This window comes from Mus pahari, chromosome 1 (assembly GCF_900095145.1).
Source record: "Mus pahari chromosome 1, PAHARI_EIJ_v1.1, whole genome shotgun sequence".
Lineage (NCBI taxonomy): Eukaryota > Metazoa > Chordata > Mammalia > Rodentia > Muridae > Mus > Mus pahari.
In genome coordinates this window covers 28,983,298-29,007,670 of record NC_034590.1, presented here as the reverse complement: position 1 = coordinate 29,007,670, position 24,373 = coordinate 28,983,298, and the positions used below count along the sequence as shown (strand labels likewise).

The window sequence follows — 24,373 nt, the reverse complement described above, 5'->3', positions numbered from 1 at the left end:
AAAATAATTTTATTTTCATCATGTTCACCACAGCATGATGAAATGTACTAAGGCATTGAAGCACTAAGAAGTTTGTGAACTACTGATTCTATTTTTTCCTCCTAAGGCGATCTATCCTTCCATCTTAGTCCCTATTCTATACACAACTTCTGCGGTTATATGAATTATAGTTTGCTTATCAATGACTTAATTGCTAGCATCGGAATATATGTGAATATATGCCATATTTGTCTGTGTCTGAGTTACCTCACTCAGAATATTTTTTCTAGCTTCATTCATTTACTTATGAATTTCATGACCTTACTTTTAAACTGTTGGACAATATCCCATTGTATAAATGCATAACATTTTCTTTATCTATTCGTCCACTGACAGACATCTAGGTTGTTTCTAATTTCAGGCTACTATGAATACAGCATCAATGAATACGGTTGAGCAAGTGTCTCTGTAATAGGGTGAAGCATCCTTTGGGTATATGCCCAAGAATGTTACAGATGGATCTTGAAATAAATTGATTCCCAGCTTCCTGAGGAACACTGATTTCCATAGTGGCAGTACACATTTGCACTCCTACCAACAAAGGATGAGTGCTTTCCTTGACCCACGTCTTCCCTTGCATAAGCTGCAGTCATTTGTTTTATCGATCTTGGCCCTCTGACCAATGTAATATGAAATCTCAGAGTAGTTTCACTTTGCATTTCCCTGATGGCTAAGGATGTTGAACATTTCTTTAAGTACTTCTCAGTCATTTGAGTTTCCTGTTTGAGATTTCCCTGTTTAAATCTGAACCCAGGTTTAAGTTGGGTTATTTCTTTTTCTTTATGTCAAGTTGTTTAGTTTTTATATATATATATATTTTGGATATTAGCCCTGTACAAGATGTCTAATTGGCAAAAATCTTTTTCCATTCCCTGGCTGCCACTTTGTCAGAATAACAATGTTTTTTACCATGCAGATTTTCCATTTCATGATGTTCCATTCGTATGAGTTCTTTGTTTGCTTGCTTGTTTGCTGGCTTTGTTAGTTTTGATTGATCTGGTTGATGAGACAGGGATTCTTTGTGTAGCCATAACTGTCCTAGAACTTGTTTTGTAGACCAAGTTGGTCTTGAACCCAGAGATTCGCCTGCCTTTGCCTTTCAAGTGCCTGGGTTAATGGCATGTGCCACCATACCAGGTGAGGCCCCACTTATTAATTGATGTTCTTAGTTTCTGTGTTATTGGTGTTCTGCTCAGAAATTCTTTTCCTGTGCCAGTGAGTTTAAAGACTATTCACCACTCTGTCCTTCATCAGATTCAGTGGATCTGACCTTATTCTGAGGTCTTTGATACATTTGGAGTTGAATTTGGTGTCGGGTGATAGATGTAGATTTATTTGAATTCTATATGCAGCAATCCAGCTTTTTAGTCTCAGTTTTTGAACCTTGTTTTTTTTTTTTATCATTCAGGACATGAGAGAATATTTAAAAGGAATAACACACCAACACACACACACACACACACACACACACACACACTTACTGAGTTACTTCCTTCTCATATTCTGCCTTGTGTACTTCTGAGTTTAGGATCAACACACACGCGTTTTGGAGGCACCAAACATTAATTCATAAGAGAATGTTTGGAAGGTGTATGGGAGACTCAGAGACATTTTAGACTGACCTTCTGTTTGCTGAGATATCACAAAGACTCTGATAGATTGTTAGATCACATTGAATTGACTCTTCTGGGCAAGTTTCCTGATCAACATTCTCCCTATGACTGCTCAAATGCTCACATAAAATTCAGCTTCTTTGCTCTCAACTCCCCCTTCTCTGAAGGAAGGCCTGGACAGTGCTCTGTCCTATTGCATGTTTCTAAATAGACATAACACAAAGTGTATTATGTATAGGCAATAGAAGTTCATTCAGGCCATATTGCTGGAAGCTGGATGCCCAAGTGCATGCTGTCTTACTGTTGAGTTTTGACACAGTACAGAGAAGGCAGGCACCACATGGTGAGGCAGAGCCTGCTGCCTTCTGTCTCTATTCTCTTAATTACCAATTATGTGGCTCAACAAAGATATATATTTATATACGTATATGTAAACATATATAGTAAAGTTTTTATTATAATGTCCCTTCTACTTCTTTCTTCCGCTCCCTCCTTTCCTCTCTTCCCCACTCCCCATTCTCTCTCTCTCTCTCTCTCTCTCTCTCTCTCTCTCCATGAATGTGGGCCCTTATCGGATACCGTGTATCTGTGGAAGTCAAAGGGCAACTTTCAGGAGTGCAGTTTCTCCTTTTACTATGGACTACTTAAGATTGATCTTAAGTCTTCAGGCTTGCACAGCAAGAACTTTTCCTACTGAGCCATTTAACCAGCCCACCTTCTTGAAAAGTCATGACTGCCATGACTGGGCCCCTCCCTTCAGGACTTCACCTAATCCTAGTTATGCTCCAGACACAAGGCTCTCAAATGAAAATTGTCAAAACATGAACTTTTTGTGAGTATATAGAAGATTTCCATTTTCTCTGAACAGAATATTGCCAAGGATCATGTAGGAGGAATGTCAAATGGCTTTAAAACTCATGGAATGTGGCCCACTGGTTAGCACTGCCATGATGTGTACACCTCAGTTGAGGCATAGCCCAAGATCTACATATCTTGAGGACTTCAAGCTGTTATGAAGCTCTGCTTTGCTTGCTCACTTCCCTGTTGATTTAAGAATTGTATGAAAACACTAAGGAGGCTTCCAGCCATTCACTGGGAAGGATCACTGGCACTCACAATAATGTTTGATCTCTTTCAAGCATGGCTGTTGGAGCAGATTAATGATTCAATCACCACCCTAGGAAAGACCTTAGAAATGTAAGGTTGTCAGCTATAACCATCACCCTTAGAAAGCATTTGGAAAAAATAAGATTGTTAATGAAGCTAGGTTAAGATGTTTTTCCTACTGGCACTGATGTAGAATATCTTGGGGAAGAATTTGAAGTTCAGAAAGGCACACTCTTGGTAGGTAAACTCGGAATGGTCAGGGAACAAGAACAATGACAGCACTGGCTGACGTGACTCTCACTGAGGCTGAACTGATGGTGATTGATTTCTTATACTCATTTTTGCCCTCAGCTTCCTGATATGATTTAATAAGAATTGCCATTGAGTAGATATGCATTATGAGGATTTAAAGTAGACGTGACTGATTTTTATATAAAAGTTTAGATTTCTGATTCTTTCAAGAGCCTTATAAAATTACTTTTTAAGTTAGATAATAAAAAATTATTACTTTAGTTGCTGCCAGTAAGAGAAACTGGTTAAGACTATCTTGTTTGCTTACACTTTGTCAATCTATAACAAGTTGCTTAGCTACAAATGATTGTAGGTTTCTTGGGAATAATTTGATTTCGTTGCCTGTACTACGTAATGATATTTCTTATAAAGGTATTGGGGAACATACCGTTTTTTTCATAGTCATTTACTAAAAGAAAACTAAAATGTAATCACATTGTAATTTTATACTGTTTGAAAGATGTTGATAGGATATAAATGCCATGAGAGAAAGAATAAAGTTGTTGGAACATTGTTTCTTCCACCCATCAACTATGTGTATGTATGTGTATGTCTAAAGTTTGTATGAGACTGTGTTGGAACATTTTTCCATCTATCAAATCCATATGTGGGTACATATGTAAAGCTTGTCTGGGTGTATGTTGGAGTTTTCTCCATCCACCAGTTGTGTGTATATATGTGTATATGTGTATGTGTGAAATGCGTAGAGTCTGGTTGTTGGAACTTTGTTCCATTCATCCACCAAGTATGTGTGCATATTTGTATTTGCACATATGTGTATGAGTGAAAAGCTTACAGCCTTCTTGATAGAGCTTTGCTCTAACCATTCAATATGTGGATGTGTGACTGTCTATATGTCTGCATGAATGTATGTATGTGTGTATGTATGTATGTATGTCCGTATTTTTTTAAATTATTTTATTAGATATTTTCTTCATTTACATTTTAAATGCTATCCCAAATGACCCCTATGCCCTCCTCCCCACCCTACTTCCATGCCCACTCACTCCCACTTCTTGGCCCTGGCATTCCCCTGTATGGGGCATATAAACTTTGCAAGACCAAGGGGCCTCTCTTCCCAACGATGGCTGACTAGGCCATCTTCTGCTATATATGCAGCTAGAGACAGGAGCTCTGGGGGTACTGATTAGTTCATATTGTTGTTCCACCTATAGGGTTGCAGACCCCTTCAGTTCCTTGGGTAATTCCTCTAACTCCTCCATTGGGGTCTCTGTTCTATCCTATAGATGACTGTGGGCATCCACTTCTATATTTGCCAGGCACTGGCATAGCCTCACAAGAGATAGCTATATCAGTGTCCTTTCAGCAAGTTCTTGCTGGCATATGCAATAGTGTTTGCGTTTGGTGGCTGATGATAGGATGGACTCCCGGGTGGGGCAGTCTCTGGATTATCCATCCTTTCATCTTAGCTCCAAACTTTGTCTCTGCAACTTCTTTCATGGGTATTTTATTCCCGATTTTGGGGAGGAATGAAGTCTTTCTTTTGCTTCATCCACTCAGTGTGTATATGTATGATTTTTTTCTCTTTTTCCTTTTCTTTCTCACCACCTTCAAAGATTTAAAACAGTTCAGTTTTTTATTGGCCACAGGAGTACTAACCCCAGTAAATTAAGCTTTACTCCCTCAGAGAAAAGTCTGCTGAGTAATTTATCCAATCACTGGCTGCTATGGGCAGCAACCCACATCAGTATCTGGACCAACCCCCATCAGTGGCTTTAAGCCCTGACCACCCCATCAGCTGCCTGCCTCTGTTTAACCACCCCCATAGCTGCCAAAGCTGATTATTGGCAGAATATCTTTCTCTCTGTCTCTCTTTCTTTGTCTGTCTGTCTGTCTGTCTGTCTGTCTGTCTGTCTCTCTTTTGCCCTCTCCCTTCCCCTCTATTCTCCCCCATCCCGTGTGTGTGTGTGTTATTGTGACCCTAAAACACACTATATTCTTTTTTTACTTAAGAACTGTCTTAGTTGACTAGAAAACAAGCTCTCAGATGACCACGACTTTTCATGCTTGTAAGTGCTGCTTCTCTGAGGCCTACGAGGCCAATGCAATAAAGCAGTGGTAAGGAAAACATTAGTTAACAAGACACTAGGTGAACCACAGAGGCCTTCTTTATCTGGAAGCTCAATCAAAAGGAGAATTACCTGGTTCACCAAGAGCTACTGAGTTCATGCTCTGTAAAAGCACCAAAATTATGATATCTAATACACAGTGGAAAACGTGAACGATATCAAGATTTTGAGATCAACCCCAGACCTGTGATGATTCTTCACAGTGTGGTTGGAAAGCATCCTCTGGGACAGGGCAGATAGAGACATACCTAGTGTTCTATGGTGCTTTCAGCCTTGCCCCAACACTCTGACCATCACAGCGAAGTCAGATTGGGCCTGTAACCCTGAAATGATATCTCCAACAGTGGGTCTTTGCCTGTATGACCCTAACCACTCCACACCACACACAAGCCTTCTGTGGCTTTTCACTACAGTTTTGTGTGCTTTATTTCTTGGTCCGCTTCCTCCTCCTCATCTTCTTTCTTACCTTCCTCTTCTTTCCTCCTCCTCTTCTTTTTTGTGCTTGTCTTCCTCTTCCTTTTCCTCGTCTTTCTTCCTCCTTCTCCTTCTCCTCTTCGTCTTCTTCTTTTTCCTTCTTGTTCCAGGTGTGTTATTTGGAAAGACTGCTGAATAATGTGTTGCTTTATGAGCTAGTAGTAATAAATTACCCCTTCTCTCTGCTCAGCACTCAGGTTTCCATTTCTTCCTTTCATTTATTCTTTACACATTTAGGAAGGGGACATTATTTTCCTCATTGTGTAGCACATTGGCTCTGAGTTATTGTACTCCTTGTCACAGTTTATATTTGCATAGGCTCCGCATCATGCCCCGAAGTGTCTGCTGCTCTCTCCTCAACTGCCACCAGGCTGTATTCTTACTGCAATTTAAGTTTCATAAAAGAATGCATCAACGGTTTCATCACACACTTTGCTGATGATATCGATTAGTGTTTGGGGGATGTGAATATATTAAGGCACATGGTGTATCAGTTACAAAGGGAGAAGTGAGGGAGTGAGAACATGGAGGAAAACTAAACTTTTGACAAAGACAGCAAGGCATATTAAAATTCACTCTCCTTAAAAATCAGAAGCCTGGGTAAAGGGGATGCCTTCCTACAAGAAGGAAAGGAATCAGGAGCCGAACAAAGGTAATCAATTCACCTACCCTGTTAACATCTCATATGTTTCATTTTCCCGGGCACCTTTTCAGATTGATTATAGATTAAGGGAAAGTATCTTTTCCTCTATTTCAGGAATACCAAATTGATATATTTTTTGCTCAAACCTGGACAGACAGCCGCCTTCGATTCAACAGCACAATGAAAATACTAACTCTGAACAGCAACATGGTGGGCTTGATATGGATTCCAGACACCATCTTTCGAAATTCTAAAACAGCAGAGGCTCACTGGATCACCACACCCAACCAGCTCCTCAGAATCTGGAATGATGGGAAAATCCTTTACACATTAAGGTAAAATGCCATATAGCTCTCCTGGTTCTGCCTATTAATGAAATCTAAGATAACATTTCCCGTTGCTATACCAACAATCCAGGAAACACAAACAAAGGGGATAAAGCCATTCAAGGCTGGACTTATGAAACACAAGGAGCCCTTCTGTCTCAAATATTCATCTTCCTAGGTTCAGGGATCCAAAATCCTTTCATGGGACACAAAGGACTACAGTAAACCCCAGATAGGAAACCCTCGCTGTGCAGACATTCTCCCCAGATGGCTCTCTCCCACTCCTTTTTGACTGTCTATGTGGACTTCCTGGGACCTTGACTTCAAAAGAAATTAATTCCTTTATCTAGACAAATATGACTCTTCTGCAAGTTAGGTCATAGGAGCTAAGGAAAGAGGGACCTAAAAAAGATCCCTTCTTTGAACTCAGAACCACATGTGAAAGGTCTGCTTCCTAAAAATAAGGCAAAGGAATTAAGGACCAGGAGAAAGGCGATCAGTTCACTCACCCTGTTACAGGTTTCAGGTTCCTATGGACCTGTCCGTCTCTTTTCCAGGGCTGAAAGACCTTTCAGATTGACAATAGGATATGGGAGACCAGCTTCCTTTGACACATACTGCTTTTCCCAAGCTCCCTTAGGCCTTCTCTGTCGCGTCTAAAGTTCTTCTTCACTCCATATTCATTATAGAGATTTTAATTATGAGACATCATGGCACTGAGGAGAAATTATGATTCCTAACACTAAAATTTCCATAGCACCAGTAGACACATACCGACATCAAAATGTGAAGGCAATATCAAAGTCCAAGGGAAGTAAATTTCCAAACAGGGACCAACAGAAAGAACAATAAAGAGGCACAGCAGGGAAGTTTGGTGATGTAATGGGCTGAGAAAGACGAAAAAATTTAACAGGCTTCTCATCAATCATAAAGGGCTAGGAAGGAGGCTCAGAAACAAAGCTGATTCCTGAGCAAAACTGTACTGAGCCTGGCTGGTTCTGAGCAAAACAGTACTGAGCCTGGCTGATTCTAGATTATAAGAATGTTGTCATACAGGGAAGGTAAAATGTGTTCATATAGTACAGATGCCACCTGCCTGGGGCAATGGCAAGAGGTGCCCAAGAAAGAAATGTCATAGAAATAGATGGATTGGGCTTAATACCTGTGTGGACCAATATACTAGTTTCAAGTGGAAGGGGAAGGATTTTATTAGGACAAATTGAACCAGTGGCTAGGAAAACAACAGCAGCCACTCTTTTTTCTCCACTGTGACATAGCTTGTGTTTCTAGGCACTGTTGGAGTTTTACTAGAATTTCTTCTACTATTGACAGTTACAAACAAATCAGAATATCATGTACCATGTGCGCACACCAAACCCTGAGACTGTTACTAATGCCTTATTGTGCTTGCAGGCAGGAGAGCCTGGCATACTTGTCCTCTGACAGGGTCTACCAGCAGCTGACTGAGACAAACACAGATACTTATAGCCAACCATTGGATTGAGGTCAGGGACCCATATAGAAAAGAGTTAGGGGAAGGATTAAAGGAGCTGAGGGGGATTGCATCCTCCCATAGGAAGAAGAACAGTGTCAACTAATCTGGACCCCTCAAAACTCCCAGAGACCAAGGGTCACACATTGGCTGGCCCCCAGCACATGGGGAGCAGAGGAAGGCTTTGTCTGGCCTCAGTAGGAGGGGATGAGATTAATCCTGTGAAAACTTCATTCCCCAGGGGAAAGGGATGCTGGTGGGGATGAGATGGGAGTATGTCAGCTGGTAGGGGAGCACTCTCTCAGAGGAGTGGATAGAGGGGATGGGGAGGAGAACTTGGGGAGGGAGTACCAGGAAAGGGGCAACTTTTGGAATGTAAATAATAAAATAATGTAATAACATTTTCAAAAATAAAATTCTAAATTGTTTGGGGGGGGGGGGAAGAAAACAATCAAAGGGCCCTACTGAGTGAAGCAAAGTGAGGCTGACATTGTATCCTGGCATGAGACAACACTGTCCTGGCATTACTGTCCCCCAAGCCTACTGTGTGATGGCTTACCTACCTTGGAGGCATGGGCTATGCTGTTGTTGAGCTGAAATGATTCTGGTCTCTTTTGCAGGCTCACTATCAATGCCGAGTGCCAGCTGCAACTGCATAACTTCCCTATGGATGCGCATGCCTGCCCCTTGACCTTCTCTAGCTGTGAGTACACAGGGGATCTGCACCTGGGGATAGGTCTGGCTGGACTGGCTCAGCTTCCTAGTGTACAACCCTATTGTTGGTGGCACTATTACTAAACAACGTGAGAAAAACAGTAACAGAAACGTCTTAGGCTGTCAGGATGGTTTTACTCTAGACTTCATTACCCAGAACATTGCAAAATAACGTTTCGTTTTATTTTTGTTTTCCATTTTGTGTGGAGGGGATTTTTTTTTTTTTTGTAACTTTGATAAAGGAGAGTGTGATACTGTTACTGATGATGACGCTGACAGATTTCAGAGGTTAATGGCAGTTTCATTCCACAAGGAGACCAATACGAACGAATTACGCCTATGTTTTAGAAATGTTCGCCACATTTTTAGGTTTAATATTTAAAGATGGTTTTTAATGAAGAAGGTGAAATCTTCGCTTTGAATGTACTTGTATTTCTCCTAGAACAGATGGTGATTGGTTTAGATGACTCCTAACCCTAAGTGCATGAGCACATCCACAAGGAAATATCAATTATCAGATGCATTTGCTAACTTACAGAGCTTTTGAGTAAAGGTCAGTATGGAAATGCACCTATGAATTTATAGTGGTTCATTTTAAATGTAGTAATTACAAGTACTTATATATGTATACATGACTCACAAACATTTCAAAAGCTTTATTGCCTTTCTTTCAAACTGAATATAAAGCACACCTGGCAAATCTGAGAGTGTCTCAGTCAGACGGACTGTGGTATCAGGGGACAGACACACCTTAAAATTGGATATAAGTTCAGAGAAATCCAAGATTCAGCAGGGAATTTCACTGACCTCCTAGACTTAGTTAAAAAATGATTTCATGTAAAGACCAGATAATAACTAGCTGTGTTTGTTGATGGCACGAATGGCTGGTGCCCAGCACTTGAAAGTGCATGTCTCTGGTGTGGTAAACTTACACAGAGATCCCCTTGGGAACTTGTACTCTGCATTGAAAAGTCAGAGAATGACCAACTCTCCTGCAGTCTTGTGAGTTGCTTGGGTATCCGTAGACACATAGCATGATTCTGAGTGATCCGTACAGGCCATATTTATCACTAGCCAGCTGCTTCTGCTGTTCTTTCCAGTATGTCGACATGCTGGTAAAGGCATCTATTGAGTGTGTACTACCAGGCTTTTCTAACTAATCTCCTACTCAGTTTTGCATTTCTTTACTGAGTTTTTAATGGCTTCTATTTTTGAAAAATTTTCAAAAATATTCATCTCTGTGAGACACATTTGTACAATTAGTTGCTGAGTCATTTGCTCATTTGAATTAATGTGTCCTAGGGACTCTTCTAAGAATTCCTTCATGACTTTTATTGAGCCTTATGCTTTCTAAGAAAGCACTGAACTGAACTACACTTGCATCCACCTTCATATCTTTGCAAGTGATTCCCACCCCCTAGTCAATGGTACTTATTGATCTGGTTTGTATCACTACAGGTTAGGTGACTGGCCCAGAATTTCCTAGTTTAGTGTCTGGCCTCTTTTACTCAGCAGGATGTCATCGTGAGTCACACATGTTGGCACATTAGATAGGAGCTCATTTTTTCTATCACTTTAAAGTTTAAGCCTGAGAAGATGGGTTCCACATATGGTGTGAACTTAAGTCTATACATTTTTGAATATTCAGGCTCCAGAGTCTACGTTTCTAAGTTAGAAAAGCACTTTTACTCTTGCATTCCTTCTCAGGCTAGGAAGAAGAGGTGTCTCCTTTTAGAGAGTCCTTCAGGAGAGCTCCAGCTGAGGGCTTTGCCTCTAAATCCTATCTTCTGCCAGGGCCTGGCCTTGCTTCTGGTCTTGTTCCTTGCCTGAGTGGAATCCTCAGGCTCTCTGAGGAAGCCAGCACAGATGACAGGGCACAAATGCCCTAGGTTGGGCATCCCATTAACATTCCTGCTTCTTCCTTTGTCAGTTTCCCTTACACCCTCTTGTTTTCAAAACCTGGTTAACTATTTTACAAAATCATTTATGGCTTCCATGCCAGAGCAGGATTACCTATGCATGACATTTGCTCTATTTCCAGAGAGAAAACAGCTTATAGAAGTAAAATAATTTTAGTCTGTAAAAAGAATCTATCTAGGCCGGGCGTGGTGATTACACACCTTTAATCCCAGCACTTGGGAGGTAGAGGCAGGCAGATTTCTGAGTTCGAGGCCAGCCTGGTCTACAAAATGAGTTCCAGGACAGTCAGGGCTATACAGAGAAACCCTGTCTTGAAAAAACAAAACAAAAACAACAACAAAACAAAGCAAAACAAAAGAATCTATCTATCTATCTATCTATCTATCTATCTATCTATCTATCTATCTCACTTCTGACACTAGTTGATAATTAGAATAAAGTACCAGGAATCAGTCTCTTACAATTTGTGAGATAAGACATAATTAACTCTGTGTCTAGTATAGAACAACTGTGAAAGATGGTTACAGTGAATGTAAAGGATGAGTAACAAAGAGACATATAGAAGGAGATGTATTATCAAATATTAATATAGATATTAAATGTTCAAAATATTTTTAAAACATTGTACAAGTGGTCTGGTTGTGTGTTTATCTGCAAACCATCAGAGAACCTGGTACCCATGAGGGAGGTCAGAGGGTGTCATGTCCCCCTAGAGCTGAAGTTATAGGTGGTTGTGAGCCACATCTTTCAGGTCCTGAGCACTGAACTTGAGTCTTCTGCAAGAGCAGTAGTCACTCTTAACCACTGAGATATCACTACAGCCCCTATAATCTCTTGGTAGAAAAGTAATTAAGTTAAACAAAATATGTAGAAATTACTATTTTAATTCTTTCCTTACAATTATTTTGAAAATAGTTTATTTCCTGATTGGTTTTCTCTTGGTTAAATATCAGCATTGTGAGAATAGTCTTTGGTTGATTGATCAGAATACATGACCATTATTTCTCTAGTGGTTTAATTTCCAGAAGCTCTTGGCTTTTGAAGAGCTGGTAGAGCTGATGTGTCACAACTACAATGTGTGGGTGCTCTTCAGCTTACTGTTGAAAATATGTCCAGATGTATGTATTGTTAGCTGAAAGACACCTAACTCCCTGATACGTTGATTGCCACTAACATACTGAGCACCATAGCTCAGAAATATAGCTCTTCAGTACCAATTTTGCACCCTTGGTGATCATAGGGGAAGTTGGTTACCTTGGATGTTGCTGTTGCCCAGAGTTACCATAGAGAACTATGTGGATGTAGCAACCTGGGGAACACACATATATATGGAAAAGTATTTTAGAATTGGATATTACTTTTTCAGTGTCCTAAGGTACAAAATTTTAAGTCTAATCATCATAAGAAATATTGGACGTATGTGTGTGTATGTGTGTGTGTGTGTGTGTGTGTGTGTTACCAGTATAGAAGGAAACAACAAGTGTGTACCCTTTCTTTACATGCATTCCTTTATACACCGAGTCATCACATCAGTCTTCTGTGTATTTTCATTAAAATTTAAAAATAAAAAGCCATTTGACCAAAGGTGATATACAACAGGAAAATAAGCACATAAAGAAGTTACAGATCATTGAGGGTTAGTAAATGTGAGTTAAACTCAGGAAGAGCTATCACTTCAAATGACTAGAACGGCTAAAATACAGAGCAATGGTAAGAAGACAGAAAACACTGGACATTCTATTGATGGGAATATAAAATGGCAGATTATAGATATCAATTTAGAAGTTTCTTTCAAAACTAGAACTATATTAGAACTAGATAGCGTAGTTAGACATTGACCCCTGAGAAACAACGTGTCTAATCATATAATCATGAAGAAACTACACATGGATGTTCATAAAGACCTACCTTTGGATATTCATAAAGACCTATCTATGGAAATTCATGAAGACCTACCTAGAGCTATTCAGAACACTACTGATTTCCTTCTTGAAGACAGACCCTTTGTGTGCCCCAAATCTGACTTGATTCCCAGTCTTCCAAGCTTCTCGGTGCCGGCACTACAGGTATACAGCATCTTGCCCAGCTGTAACTGATCCCTTACACCTGTCAGTACATTGGGGAAAACACCCTCTGCCTGTCAGAACAGGAGTTGCTGAGAAAGTTGCTCTTAGGTCCTTATGCTGGACTGCTCAGCAATCAAAATAAGCCAGCTACTGATTTGTGAAACAGCACTGGTTGTACTTCCACAGAATCTAAGCTGAATGTGAATCCTCAAAGCCTGCTCATGTGCAGTTGTAAGTCTGCTTGAAGTGACTGGGAAGTGAAGAAATTTGCAAAAATGCCCAAAGGACCAAACTATTCTTTGTTGAAGAACAATTGTATATGGCCTCATGCATGTGATTTCAAACATACTCACCGACTACCATAACCAAGTCAGTGCGCTCATATTGTCAGAAAGATACATGTTCAAATCACAGAGTGGAAGTGAGAGTCTTGAAGTTTAGAAAGTACATTGATGGTTAGTTAATGTTTGACAAAAGTATCAGTGGGTATTTTTGATAAATCACTGGGGAAGGATGATGGCCTTTTCCACCAACACCATGGAAATGCTGGCATATGTATGTGCCATAGAATAAAGTTGCACACCGAAGCCAAGCTAAGCACCCTTTGGAAGATAACAAGTGTGGGTCTTGTGACTGTAGGTTAGCTGATGGTGGCTTAGCTGGGGAGCCAGAAGTACAAATAACAAAGGAAAAAATAGACAAAGCGAGTGCCGCTGTGTTGAAAACTGTCACACCTCAAAGGACACGATCAAGATTGTGAAAGGTCAGCCACCAGAAAAAAGAGATGGCTGTATGTCATTCTTCTGAAATCTCATTCAATAGGGCAGCTGCATGCCTGGGGGAAATGGCATCTGGTTAGTCATCCCAGGTACACTGCTCTGCTGTTACGGGAAATTTTTTTTAAAGAAAGGAAATACATTAACCTGATGTTGGCTGGAAATAAATTTCCCCTCCATGACAGTTAAATCTCACATTTATCAATGTTGTCTGTCATATATATATATATATATATATATCCTCATAAGTATACTTCAAGAAGGAGAGACACATGTGGGAAAGTAGCAAATGTTAGTCAGCATTCAATATTAGCCCCCTGGAGACATCAGGAAGTTGTTGGGTGCTGTGACCAACTAAACATACAACTGTGAGGCAGTTGCTTTTCAATGTTAACTGATTCCAGCTATGGCAGAATATTATGGTGAGATTGCAACTGCTAGGAATGCCAGGGACTACACTTATTCATGTTTCCTTAATGTGACTGCCTCATTATGAGTTGAACAAAGATGACACCATCAACATGCTAATGTGCATGGGGAAAGCTCAAGAGACCCCCAGGCCTACACAAAAAGCTAGGAAAAAGGGCTCAGAGAGAAGGAGAACTGGTCTTCCCCAGAAGGCCGATGCCAATTGGTTATCCAGTACCAGTGGACAGCCCTGAAGACATACAAGGAACAATATTCAGAGCAGGTTGTATTTACATACATAGGAATATATCTGTACAAATATGTATCTAACAATAATTAACGAAAAAAGAGGCTAGGAATTTGAAAGAGCAAGGATGACTTTATGGGAGGGCTGAGTGGAAGAAAGGGAACAGGAAAAATGAGATTTCAAAATATATAATATATAATATATATAATATATAATAAAATATATAACTTCAAAATGCAATAACTTCAAAAAATGGAAAGAATTAAGATTAAAACGGTTTTGCCAGATAAATTTAATTTTTAAAAGAATATGATATTCTGAAGTTTTTTAGGAATGCTTTCAGTATTTTTAAAAACTGGCAATGAATGTAGGAATATTCAATGCAGAACTGCAACATTTCAAGCGTAAGAACTAGGCTCACTCCACACTCTCTGCTGGTCAGGTGCTCTCAATTCACTCCCAGAGATGGCCTCCTAACTTCTATGTTCTCATGTTCAGATTTATATTTATTATTCTTTCAAAGTATCTCTCAGGCCAGTGCTTACCCTTAAAGATAAGCTGTAATCCATAGGTTTGCTTAGAGATTGTCCAAGTTAGAGACAAGAGAAGTCAGTTTTAACATTACATTTTATTCAACTCACCTACATAAAACATTATCATTTTGATATGGAATTACTATGAAAATGTTGATATATTTTAATATACTAGGACAAGATATGTTATTAAGAAATCTTGGCAATCAGATCTTTGTACCACTGATCCACACCCTGCTCCCTATAAGGGTTGCTCAGAAATAAGAGTCACCTCTAGAGGCAGCCTGGGAATGAACCAACCCATCATTGCACAGAGATGGCATGTCTCCATGTCAACTAGCAATATTTGGGTTCCTCTGTAATCTATGCTTGGCTCAGGCTGCCATGTAGTGAAGGAACAGTCTAAGACAGACATAACTGTCACCAACAAGCCATGTAGTTTCAACATCAGTATTTTAACATCGGTTCTTAATTCTAATTTTCCCATATTCCTCCACGGATTTTTGCCATCACTCAGTGTCTTATGGTGCATCCATGAGACTGGTCTTGACTAACTTGAAAACAGTCCACATAAATCCACATGAAGGTTCATGTATATAAATTTGGTTAATGTAAGTCTCACACACCTCCAGAAAGCCTTGTGATTCTGTTTGATAGGTCCCTATATCCTATTTCACTAGTGGAACTTAGGCTAATGGAATGAGGGTGGTGTGTTCAAGGCAGAGCCACAGAACAGTGAGTGCTGTTGTATCATGGCAAAGGAGATATTTTACTAAATGCCCATTGTGAAGGGCTTAATGAAGGTTTGTTGCTTTCTCTACCCTACAAGTTCTTCCCATGTAGTCCACCACAGCTATTCAGTCCCTTGGGGGAATCCAACCATAGCATAGAAGCTATCAGTGTCAGTCAGATTCACCCCTATGTGTGGCATAGAAGCCTTCATTGTTGTATACCATAGGCGCCTGTAAGAACTATCTCTCACTCAAGTTCCTGCTATCAGGGTCTAACTTATTATCTTTCTCCCTGTCATAGGAGAGGGACCTGAAATGGATTTTGACCAGTGACAAAAGTTTACTGACTTAAAGTACCAGTTCTGTGTGCTCAATGTAGGGAATGCTAAAATGTCACACTTCTCTTTGTCACTGTTACCCCATCTCTCTATGTAGTATGATTGAGAAAGAAGAGTTTTGCCTGTGATACCAGCTACAGAAGCAGAGCTGTGATTGACATTCTGCTATTCCATAGAATGATGACCAGGAGGAAACACTAGGTCATGGCATTACCAAGATACTTGAACCATCAGCGTCACATACTGCAGAATTATCCGAGTCAGAAAACGTTCACGTTACTCATGTTACATAAAGCAAAGACTAAAGTCCATTTTAAAAGTCATCCAGATCTTCAGCAGGCAGCAAAAGCCACAATTCTTACAAGTTCCTTGGGTTACAGCACTCAGATACTTTCAGCTTTTCTTCCAGCCAAATCTAAACTGAGTGCTGAGAACCCCTGGGGAATATAAGGGGGAAAAAATTTGCTTGTCTCTCTTACAGTTTTCAGAGTTTTAGCATTCATTGAAAAGCTTTAAAAACAGATACTGAGCAATATAGGATTTCCTGTTTAGCAAGAGGCTTGGAGAGAGTGGATGGTGAGGGACAGAAGAATTCAGTTCATGTGCCTAGTGGACCCTTAAGCCACTGGGTAGGAATCCGGCCAGAATACCTGCTGGTCACCAACTGTCTGTACCAGGGCTCTTGTTCTGTTTTTATGTGTGCTTCTCCAGAAAGAATTTAATTAGTGTGGTAGAAAAGGAAAGGATGGGAGAGTTTGAATCACTGCTTAGATTACAGATGGAAAACATGGTTTTGCCTTTTTAATTCTTTATAGCTTTTGTCCTTTATTCCTTGATCCTTTCACTTTATCCAAAATCTCAACAGGAAATGTAAAGTAAAAATGGGTAATCTTCAGCTACACTGCTGCTTTTTTCTGGGTTTTCTGTTTATAATGTATTTTCTAAAATACAATGAAACTTCCTCTAAAATAAAGGTGGAACCAGAAGATTGTCAGAGAACCTAATAATGAAATCAGTATTCTTAGAATCAAGACCTTCATTTTCCATCCATGTGTAACCAAGTTCCTCTATAAAGTTCTAGAAACCTCTTCTCCCACGCAATCTCATTATCATTAGTCATTTCCTTCTTACAAACTACCCTGGTGGCTGAAATTTTCTTCCTGGAGACATGAGGTTATCCAGGTACATTCCCTTTGGCCAGGGACAGTGCTGGAGATTAGAGGCAACAGAACAGCACACTGTTGTTTTGATTTTTGGTTTTGTTTGTTTGTTTGTTTGTTTTTGTTTTTTTAAAGCACCTTTTGATGATGGTCACAACTGTTGGTATTCTCAGGGGAGGATCATGAAATCAAAATGAAATTCATCTATAAGATAAGCAAACATTTCACAGGGCACAGCTCTACTCTAGTAAGCTATTGTTTGTTGAAAAATTTTAAAGTATATACTATTGATTTATGCTTGATATCTGAGTCATTTGTAACAGTGTTCAAGCTAGAGAAATAATTAGGAAAATACCACTGCTATTGCAATGATGTCGCAGATGTCTGAGAAGGTTGGCTGGCTTTCAAAGTTCTCAAAATAATTAACTGGGAAGAGAAGTAATTGTTAGTAAATCTCAAAGTTAGCATGTGTGGCCTGGCTGCTGCCTTCAAGCAGACACTTTGATTCTGTCCTCTTCTTCTGACAGGCTGATCTGATCCTGGAGTAGTGCCACTCAGTACTCAGAAAGAAACACCAGCCCTTATTTCTCCATATGCATTTCCTGTCAATATGCAAGTAAACAGCTGGATGCACCCTCTAACAGATGCAAAAGCTGAACTTATGGACAGAGACTGAACCTACTGCCATCTCTCAGAGCTCATATGTGGTGGAGAATCAATTTGGGCTCAGCTTCTGCTTCCCTAAGTCCACGATTTACTTTATGATGCTAGCCTATATGTCAGAGCATGTATTAGACAAGATGAACCAATGCCAAGGCCAATGATCTCATCTAGAGCTTTCTAGAATATGCTCTGTCATCTCTACTCTTACTCTTGCCACTGCCTCCTTTAGGAATGAACATGAAAGGACAACCATGCAGGGATGGTCACCTGTGTTCCTTCTTAGATAGATAAGAAATGAGAGAAGGCAAGGATCTTCAGATTCCTGCGACTTCATAAGGACCTGTCCCATCTTTCCTGGGAGAAAGAGACCAATTCTCCATCAAAGCAGTGTGGTCATTTGTTGTTGTTGTTGTAATAAACAAATTATCAAATTATCCTTCTTGGAGCTTCTCCCTCTATGTAGTTCTTGCTTCCTTAAATAAGCAGGGTGGACAAATATCCCTTGGGTCATTATTCATAAGGTGCCACCTGAACCAGTGGGCTTTGGGCACCACACTGTTCCTGCCTCCCTGACAATTACACCAGGGTCTGTGCTCTTGAGTTGGATACTGGTCAGTGAAAATCCATTTTAGTACAAGTCAAGAACAATGCCAGGATGACAAGCTGACACATAGCAAGCAATAATCACAAAAACCCTTCAAGATAGTTTCCTTTTCTTTTTCCAAGAACTTTTGTTTTGAAATTTCAATTTAATCACATTTTTCCTTTCTCTTTCATCCTTCAAAACACATGATGTATCCTTCCCACTCTCCTTCAAATTCATGGCCTCTTTTTTCATTAATTGTTATTCCATATATTTATTTGTATGTGTGTGTGTGTGTGTGTGTGTGTGTGTATGTGTGTGCATTCCTAAATATAGCCTTTCAGTCCATATGATGCTATTTGTATGTATATTTTTAGGGCTGACTAGATAGCACTGGACACTCAACTGATGTGCTCTTTTCTAGAAACAACCACTTCTTATCTTTCCAGCTTTACTCCATTGCCTGTAGCTCTTTGTCTACTGTTGAGACCTCATAGGCTTTTCTCCATCAAGTTTGGCATATTTTTTGCTGCCATGCTTTCAGCTCATATCTGGGAAGTCATTGGCAGGGATTTATGGGTGTAGATCCTGATGTTACTAGGAAATATAATCTCCCCATCCTTGCCTGTTACATTCTTTCTTGCCCTTCTTTAATGATATCTCCTGAGCCTTTGTTGTAGGGACAGATTTATAGATGTATCCATTGGGAGTGAGCTTCCAAACTCTGCATTCTGATAATTTATGTGCAAATTTCATGCAGTCACTTTTCTTTACAGCTGAATAGGATTGCATAGTGTCTATGGACCACATCTTCACTGTCCATTAATCTATTGTAAGACATTTAGGTTGTTTCCATTTCCTAGCCACTGCAAAGAGAGAACTAGTGAGTATGGCTGAGTACGTATCTATGGAGTGGAAGACAAGTATACCATGCTGAGGAGTGGGACAGGTAGGACATATGCTACATTTGTTTTTAGTTTTTTTTTTTTTTTTTTTTTTTTAAGAATTCTCCACAGTGATTTCCATAGTGGCTACACCAGTTCACAATCACACCAACAGTGAATAAGAGTTCACTTTACCCCACACCCCATCCAGCATTTGTTGTTGGTGTTGCACTGATCTTTGTCATTCTGACTGGGATGAAATAAAATCTCAAAGTTGTTTTGATTTTATATTTTCATAATTTCTATGGATGATAAACTTTGTATAAACATAAATGTTTCTTACCCATTTTTTCTTCTGATGATGATTCTATTTTTAGTTTCCAGCAGCCATTTGCTCCCTTTTTTGAACTGGTCTGTTGCCCTGAATTCCCTTGGTGATGGCCTGCAACCTGTGAGATAAAATAAACCATTTCTTCCCCCAAGTTGCTTTGGTCATAGTCTTTGTCACACCAATAGAAAAAAACTAAGAGAAAATTTGATACCAGGGTTGTGTAATTCAACTGTGACGATCCTATGTTGTTCTGAGGAGAACTGTGGTAGCATTTGAACTTTAGTCTAGAAATCTGTTAAGTTCTCTGAGCTTAATGGGCAGCTCTATGTGAGACTGGAAGATGAGAATGTTTAGGGCAATGCAGACAGTAGGGGGCTAGCTTGTTCAGTTTCATGGAGAAGAAAAGACTTTACCAGGGCCGTTTGTGTGGTGTTTTGAATTAAGAGTCTGTTTTCTGGTCAATTGGACTTGAGGAATTAGTTGTTATTGATGACAGATCAGCATAAGTAAGGAGAAACCATTGTTCTGTTGGGGATATTGACTCTGCTAATCTCGAGTTGAGAAATTAGCCGTGATTAAGAAAAGGCCAGCATCATTGAGGAGAAATCATTGGGAGAAATACCTGGGAGTATTTTCCAGGATCAAAACACAGAAGCTGTGGTCCAGAGGAAACCAAGGTTGAATCTCATGCTGGCAGCTGAACTTGGTAGTGTATGAGTCTTCAGGGTGTTCGCACCAAGAGGCCTACAGGATTGATGGAGTCATGAGGAAATGCTAAGGCTTTGTACCATATGACAAGGTTACATCCCTGAAGAAAAATGAGGAGGCCATTAGTAAAGGTGTAACCTCTTGAGAACCAAGAATATTAGAGATTCCCATACCATGGGAGGACCACCAAGGACACTGGGAGGCATGTCATGGATCTTGAGCCTGAGCCTACATGGCAAGCTGTGCATACTACAGGTTGCATAGCTGGATCAGTGGAGTTGCTCAAGCTCTTTGGGAGCCAGAAGATCATTAGTGAATCCCAGATGTCTGGCACTGAGCTTTTTTATACTCGTGGGCTTTGGTTTTGCTCTCCTTGGGTAGTGATTCTGTTTTCCCTCTTAGAATAAGAAATAGGCAAATTATTTTGAATTTTACAGGATCTCATAGTTGGGAGACTTGACTTTTAAAGAGATGTCAGGTATTTTAAAGAAACTGAAGTTTTAGTGTTGGAGGTATTTTTTTTTTAAGATTATGGGTTTTTTAAAGTCATACTATATCTTAAATTGGGATATTGATATTAACAGGAGATATTGGGGATAATTCAGAAAGGAAAGGTTATTGGCTTAATAGTGATGCTTATGTTCCAAGTTGACAATGGGTTAATTGTGCTGCTAAGTTTTTTCAACTAGACACAAGCTAAGGTCATATAGGAAAATGAAACTAGGAAACATCATTTTATCCTTTGATCTCCTCTTCTTTCTTAAAGGCCTAATTGCTTAGTGTCATTGGGTTATCTGACATTGCATAGTTTGGTATGAAAACAAGACAGGGTTATTTACCAAGAACATTGCTTTCTATGCATCAGAAGAAGCTTCCATAGCACTAGCCCGCTCCTGAGTTGATGCACCTGATAGCAGGGTGCAAAGGCTACAGAGAGCAAAAGACGCTGCTACTTTCCCTAAAGTTACATACTAGGGATTTTGATGAGCTGTGACACTTCAAATGAACAGGTGTTTTGCTGTCAATTTACCAGCAGGAGATGATGCAAATGAGAAATCTGTAAACTAAATCATGTCCCCTGCTGGGTGTTGAACCCCTATTATAACAGGGAAGAGTGCCTGTCAGTACATTTTGATTATAAATGATTGGGGTTTTTTGGTACACTCTGTCAATATTTTCAAGGAACTTTCTTTATGTTGCTTTGTAGAGATCTGAAAGTCTGCTCTGGGTTCTTAAACACATTCACAGTAGGTGCTTAATAGCTATTTATTATGTGTAGGTGGCTAACCAAGACACAACACCTGTATTAATAGCTCGGAAAGATATACTCATGCAGTGTCTCATTTTGGAGAATGACAGTTGTCTAAGCATGTGGCTAGCTGCTTAAGAGAACACAGTTTATTATCTATGCAGCATTCTTGCATCCTCAAGTTCTTGCCACATTTTAAAGGTAAGAAAAACAAAAACAAAATAAGAAAATGCAGTTAAAGTATGTGTGTATGAGTGTGTGTGTGTGTGTGTGTGTGTGTGTGTGTGTGTTTGTGTGGGTGGGGGGAGTGGGTGTGTGGGTGTTATCAGCTGTCACTACATGAGAACAAGTCTAAGCCCCGGTAATGTAGGTATGACATTCTGTTAATGAGTATGCAGGGACCAAGTGGGAATTATAAAAATGCCTACTGCACCCATCCCCTTACTTTTAGACACTTTGTCTTTCTTTGGTGATTGAAGTCTGGAAGCGACAAATGACTAATCATTTTCAGTCCTTTTCATGGAGTCATGCCAGCAAACCCAATACTTTGTGAACAGTGCTCAGATTTGGAACTTGAACAAAAAGAAAGGGCATGGAGACAGGGATCACGTCCTCTTAGGGTCTCATAAGCGTGTCCAGTGGGGTATTCCTAGAAACACTAATGAGTGTGGGGTCCCAGGCCATCATCTTATGGATAATGCTGATCTGTTCTACAACAGTGAGGAACAGCATGGGTCTTCTCAAGTTATTAGATCTGATCACTCTTGTGTGGGCTCATGTGAAGTAAGGAGGCCTTAGGGCCTCATTTAGATGAAGAATGTCTTTAAAAGTCTTAACGTTTAGCAAGATGAATTGATGAAATGTGTTCATTCTTATAGCTATTGTGTAGACTGTGGAGGTCAAAGTAAATTGTGCTACTCAGCATGTGTGTAAAGCAGCTCGTTCTGTCATCCACGCTTTCTATAGGAGGTTCATTGGCAAGCGGCATTGCTTCCATCAAATGAATCTGTCCTATGTAAGAGGGATGGGGAAAGAAAAGGGAAGAAAATGCCATTGTAGTAAAAAGTTAGCATTGGACAGAAATTAATACCTGAAAAATTGGAAAATTCTCTCAAATTGGATATATTAATACTGTTAGCCTTTGTAATGGTTTCTAATTTTAATTAAAATTTTAAATAATTTTTATTAATTAAATTTGGTCTTTGACAAGTTCAGACATGCATGTAAGACGTGATAATAACTCTCATTCCCGGAGGCAGAGACAGGCAGATTTCTGAGTTCGAGGCCAGCCTGGTCTACAGAGTGAGCTCCAGGACAGCCAGGGCTATACAGAGAAACCCTGTCTTGAAAAAAATAATAATAATAATAAAATAAAATAAAAAATAAAAAAAGAATAACTCTCATTCCCTCCCCCTTCTCATCTCTTTTCCAACCCGTCAACCCTCTTCTCCCAGACAGATCCCCTCCCCATATTCACATATTTCTGTTTTGCTTTGTAACCCACTCAGTTTTACCAGAGTCATCAGTGTGAACATAGGTATAAAACTATCCAATGGAGCCTGGGGATTCACCAGTAAGTACACACCTGAAAATACTAATTCTTCATCTTCCAGAATCTTTCAGGAGCAAACACATCAACAGAGATGGGTAGGATCCCGTGGGCAACCCTGTTACCTATTACTGGTTGTTGACACATGCAGTTTTGTGTATATTTAATGCAGAAAATCCCAGTTGCTATGCATTCGTAATTACTATAAATGTGTCATGTCCTTGGCTACCACCTTTCTCCCTGATTTCTGGCTCTTACGTTCTTTCTGCACCTTCTGTGAGAGTTCCTGAGTTTTATAAATACTGTAGCATAAAATTCAGTACTATTCATTGTAAAGAGAAGCCCATCTAAGGCTGTGAGTAGCATTTGTCCACATGTATAAATATGGATATTCAGAAGGCATTACATACATTTCACTACTGAATAGTACTCAGTTTCCCCCTAAGGCCTATGGTCTCTCCAGCCATGAGTTTCTGACCAGGTTTACAGTAGCAGGCATAAAATACATCCCACAGTGTGGTACTCAAATCCAGTCAGAGAGCACTACTTACCTCAATAATAATTGTGGCAATATTGCACCAGTAACTATATTTTGTCTGGTAACATGATACTGTAGTTCTTAGGGTTCACAGCTGGGTAAAGCGCGAATGCCTGTTCTCTCCCAGAATTCTAAGTAATGCTTTCTGGTATTATAAAAGTTGGCAGAAGGAAGAAGTTTCTAGCTTAGTTTCTGCTGTTTGCTCTGTATCTTGCAAACAAGGTGTCGTCAACAGTAGGGTCTTATCAATAAAGAAGGAATCAATGGAGCTTCACTTAGGGTCTTATGTTTTTACTATCAATCACATTTTTATATACTTTTGTATCAATCACATTTTTATATACTTTTCCACCACAATAAAAAAACTAACTTGTGATAGAGTTGACATGCTATCATATAAATAAATTTATATCTTCTTTTATGACTGTGCCTTTGTCCTCATTCCTTTCCTCATCATTTCTTAGCAGCAGCTTCTCTTGGTCTCCTTTCTAAATGTTTATACTACACACACACACACACACACACACACACACGCACACACACACACACAAATTTATATTTGTAATAATCTTACAAGATAATTCATTTCTACATTTTCTAATATGGTGGTTTTTTGTTAACCTTCCTTTCATCTATCTCTTTGTCTACTGCCATCCTTCATTATCTTATTTACTATTAAATGGAGACATTTTAAAATATGGATTTATTAATTTATTTTTAATGACAAAATTGTATCTAAATAATATGTTTTAATAAAAGTACCTATATTATTAAAACTGTTTAGAACAATGACACTGATTTACATTTTTGCAGATGTCTCTAATGTTGGCTTAACGAAGGGTAAATGGATTTCCTATCTGTGTCTATATTCAATCTATTACGTTAAGCAAATTTTGTTGA

General features: G+C 39.5%; 1 protein-coding gene across 2 annotated transcripts in view; it reads left to right on the top strand.

The window, feature by feature from the left end:
* Positions 1 to 24,373, top strand: part of Gabrg3 (gamma-aminobutyric acid type A receptor gamma3 subunit) — a 610,116-nt gene that overhangs the window by 366,850 nt on the left and 218,893 nt on the right. For both annotated transcript variants that reach the window (XM_021201648.2, XM_029543594.1), the window contains exons 4-5: positions 6,372 to 6,592; positions 8,696 to 8,778. In XM_021201648.2, coding sequence (XP_021057307.1) covers positions 6,372 to 6,592; positions 8,696 to 8,778 — 304 coding nt within the window. The remainder of the gene's footprint in view (positions 1 to 6,371; positions 6,593 to 8,695; positions 8,779 to 24,373) is intronic.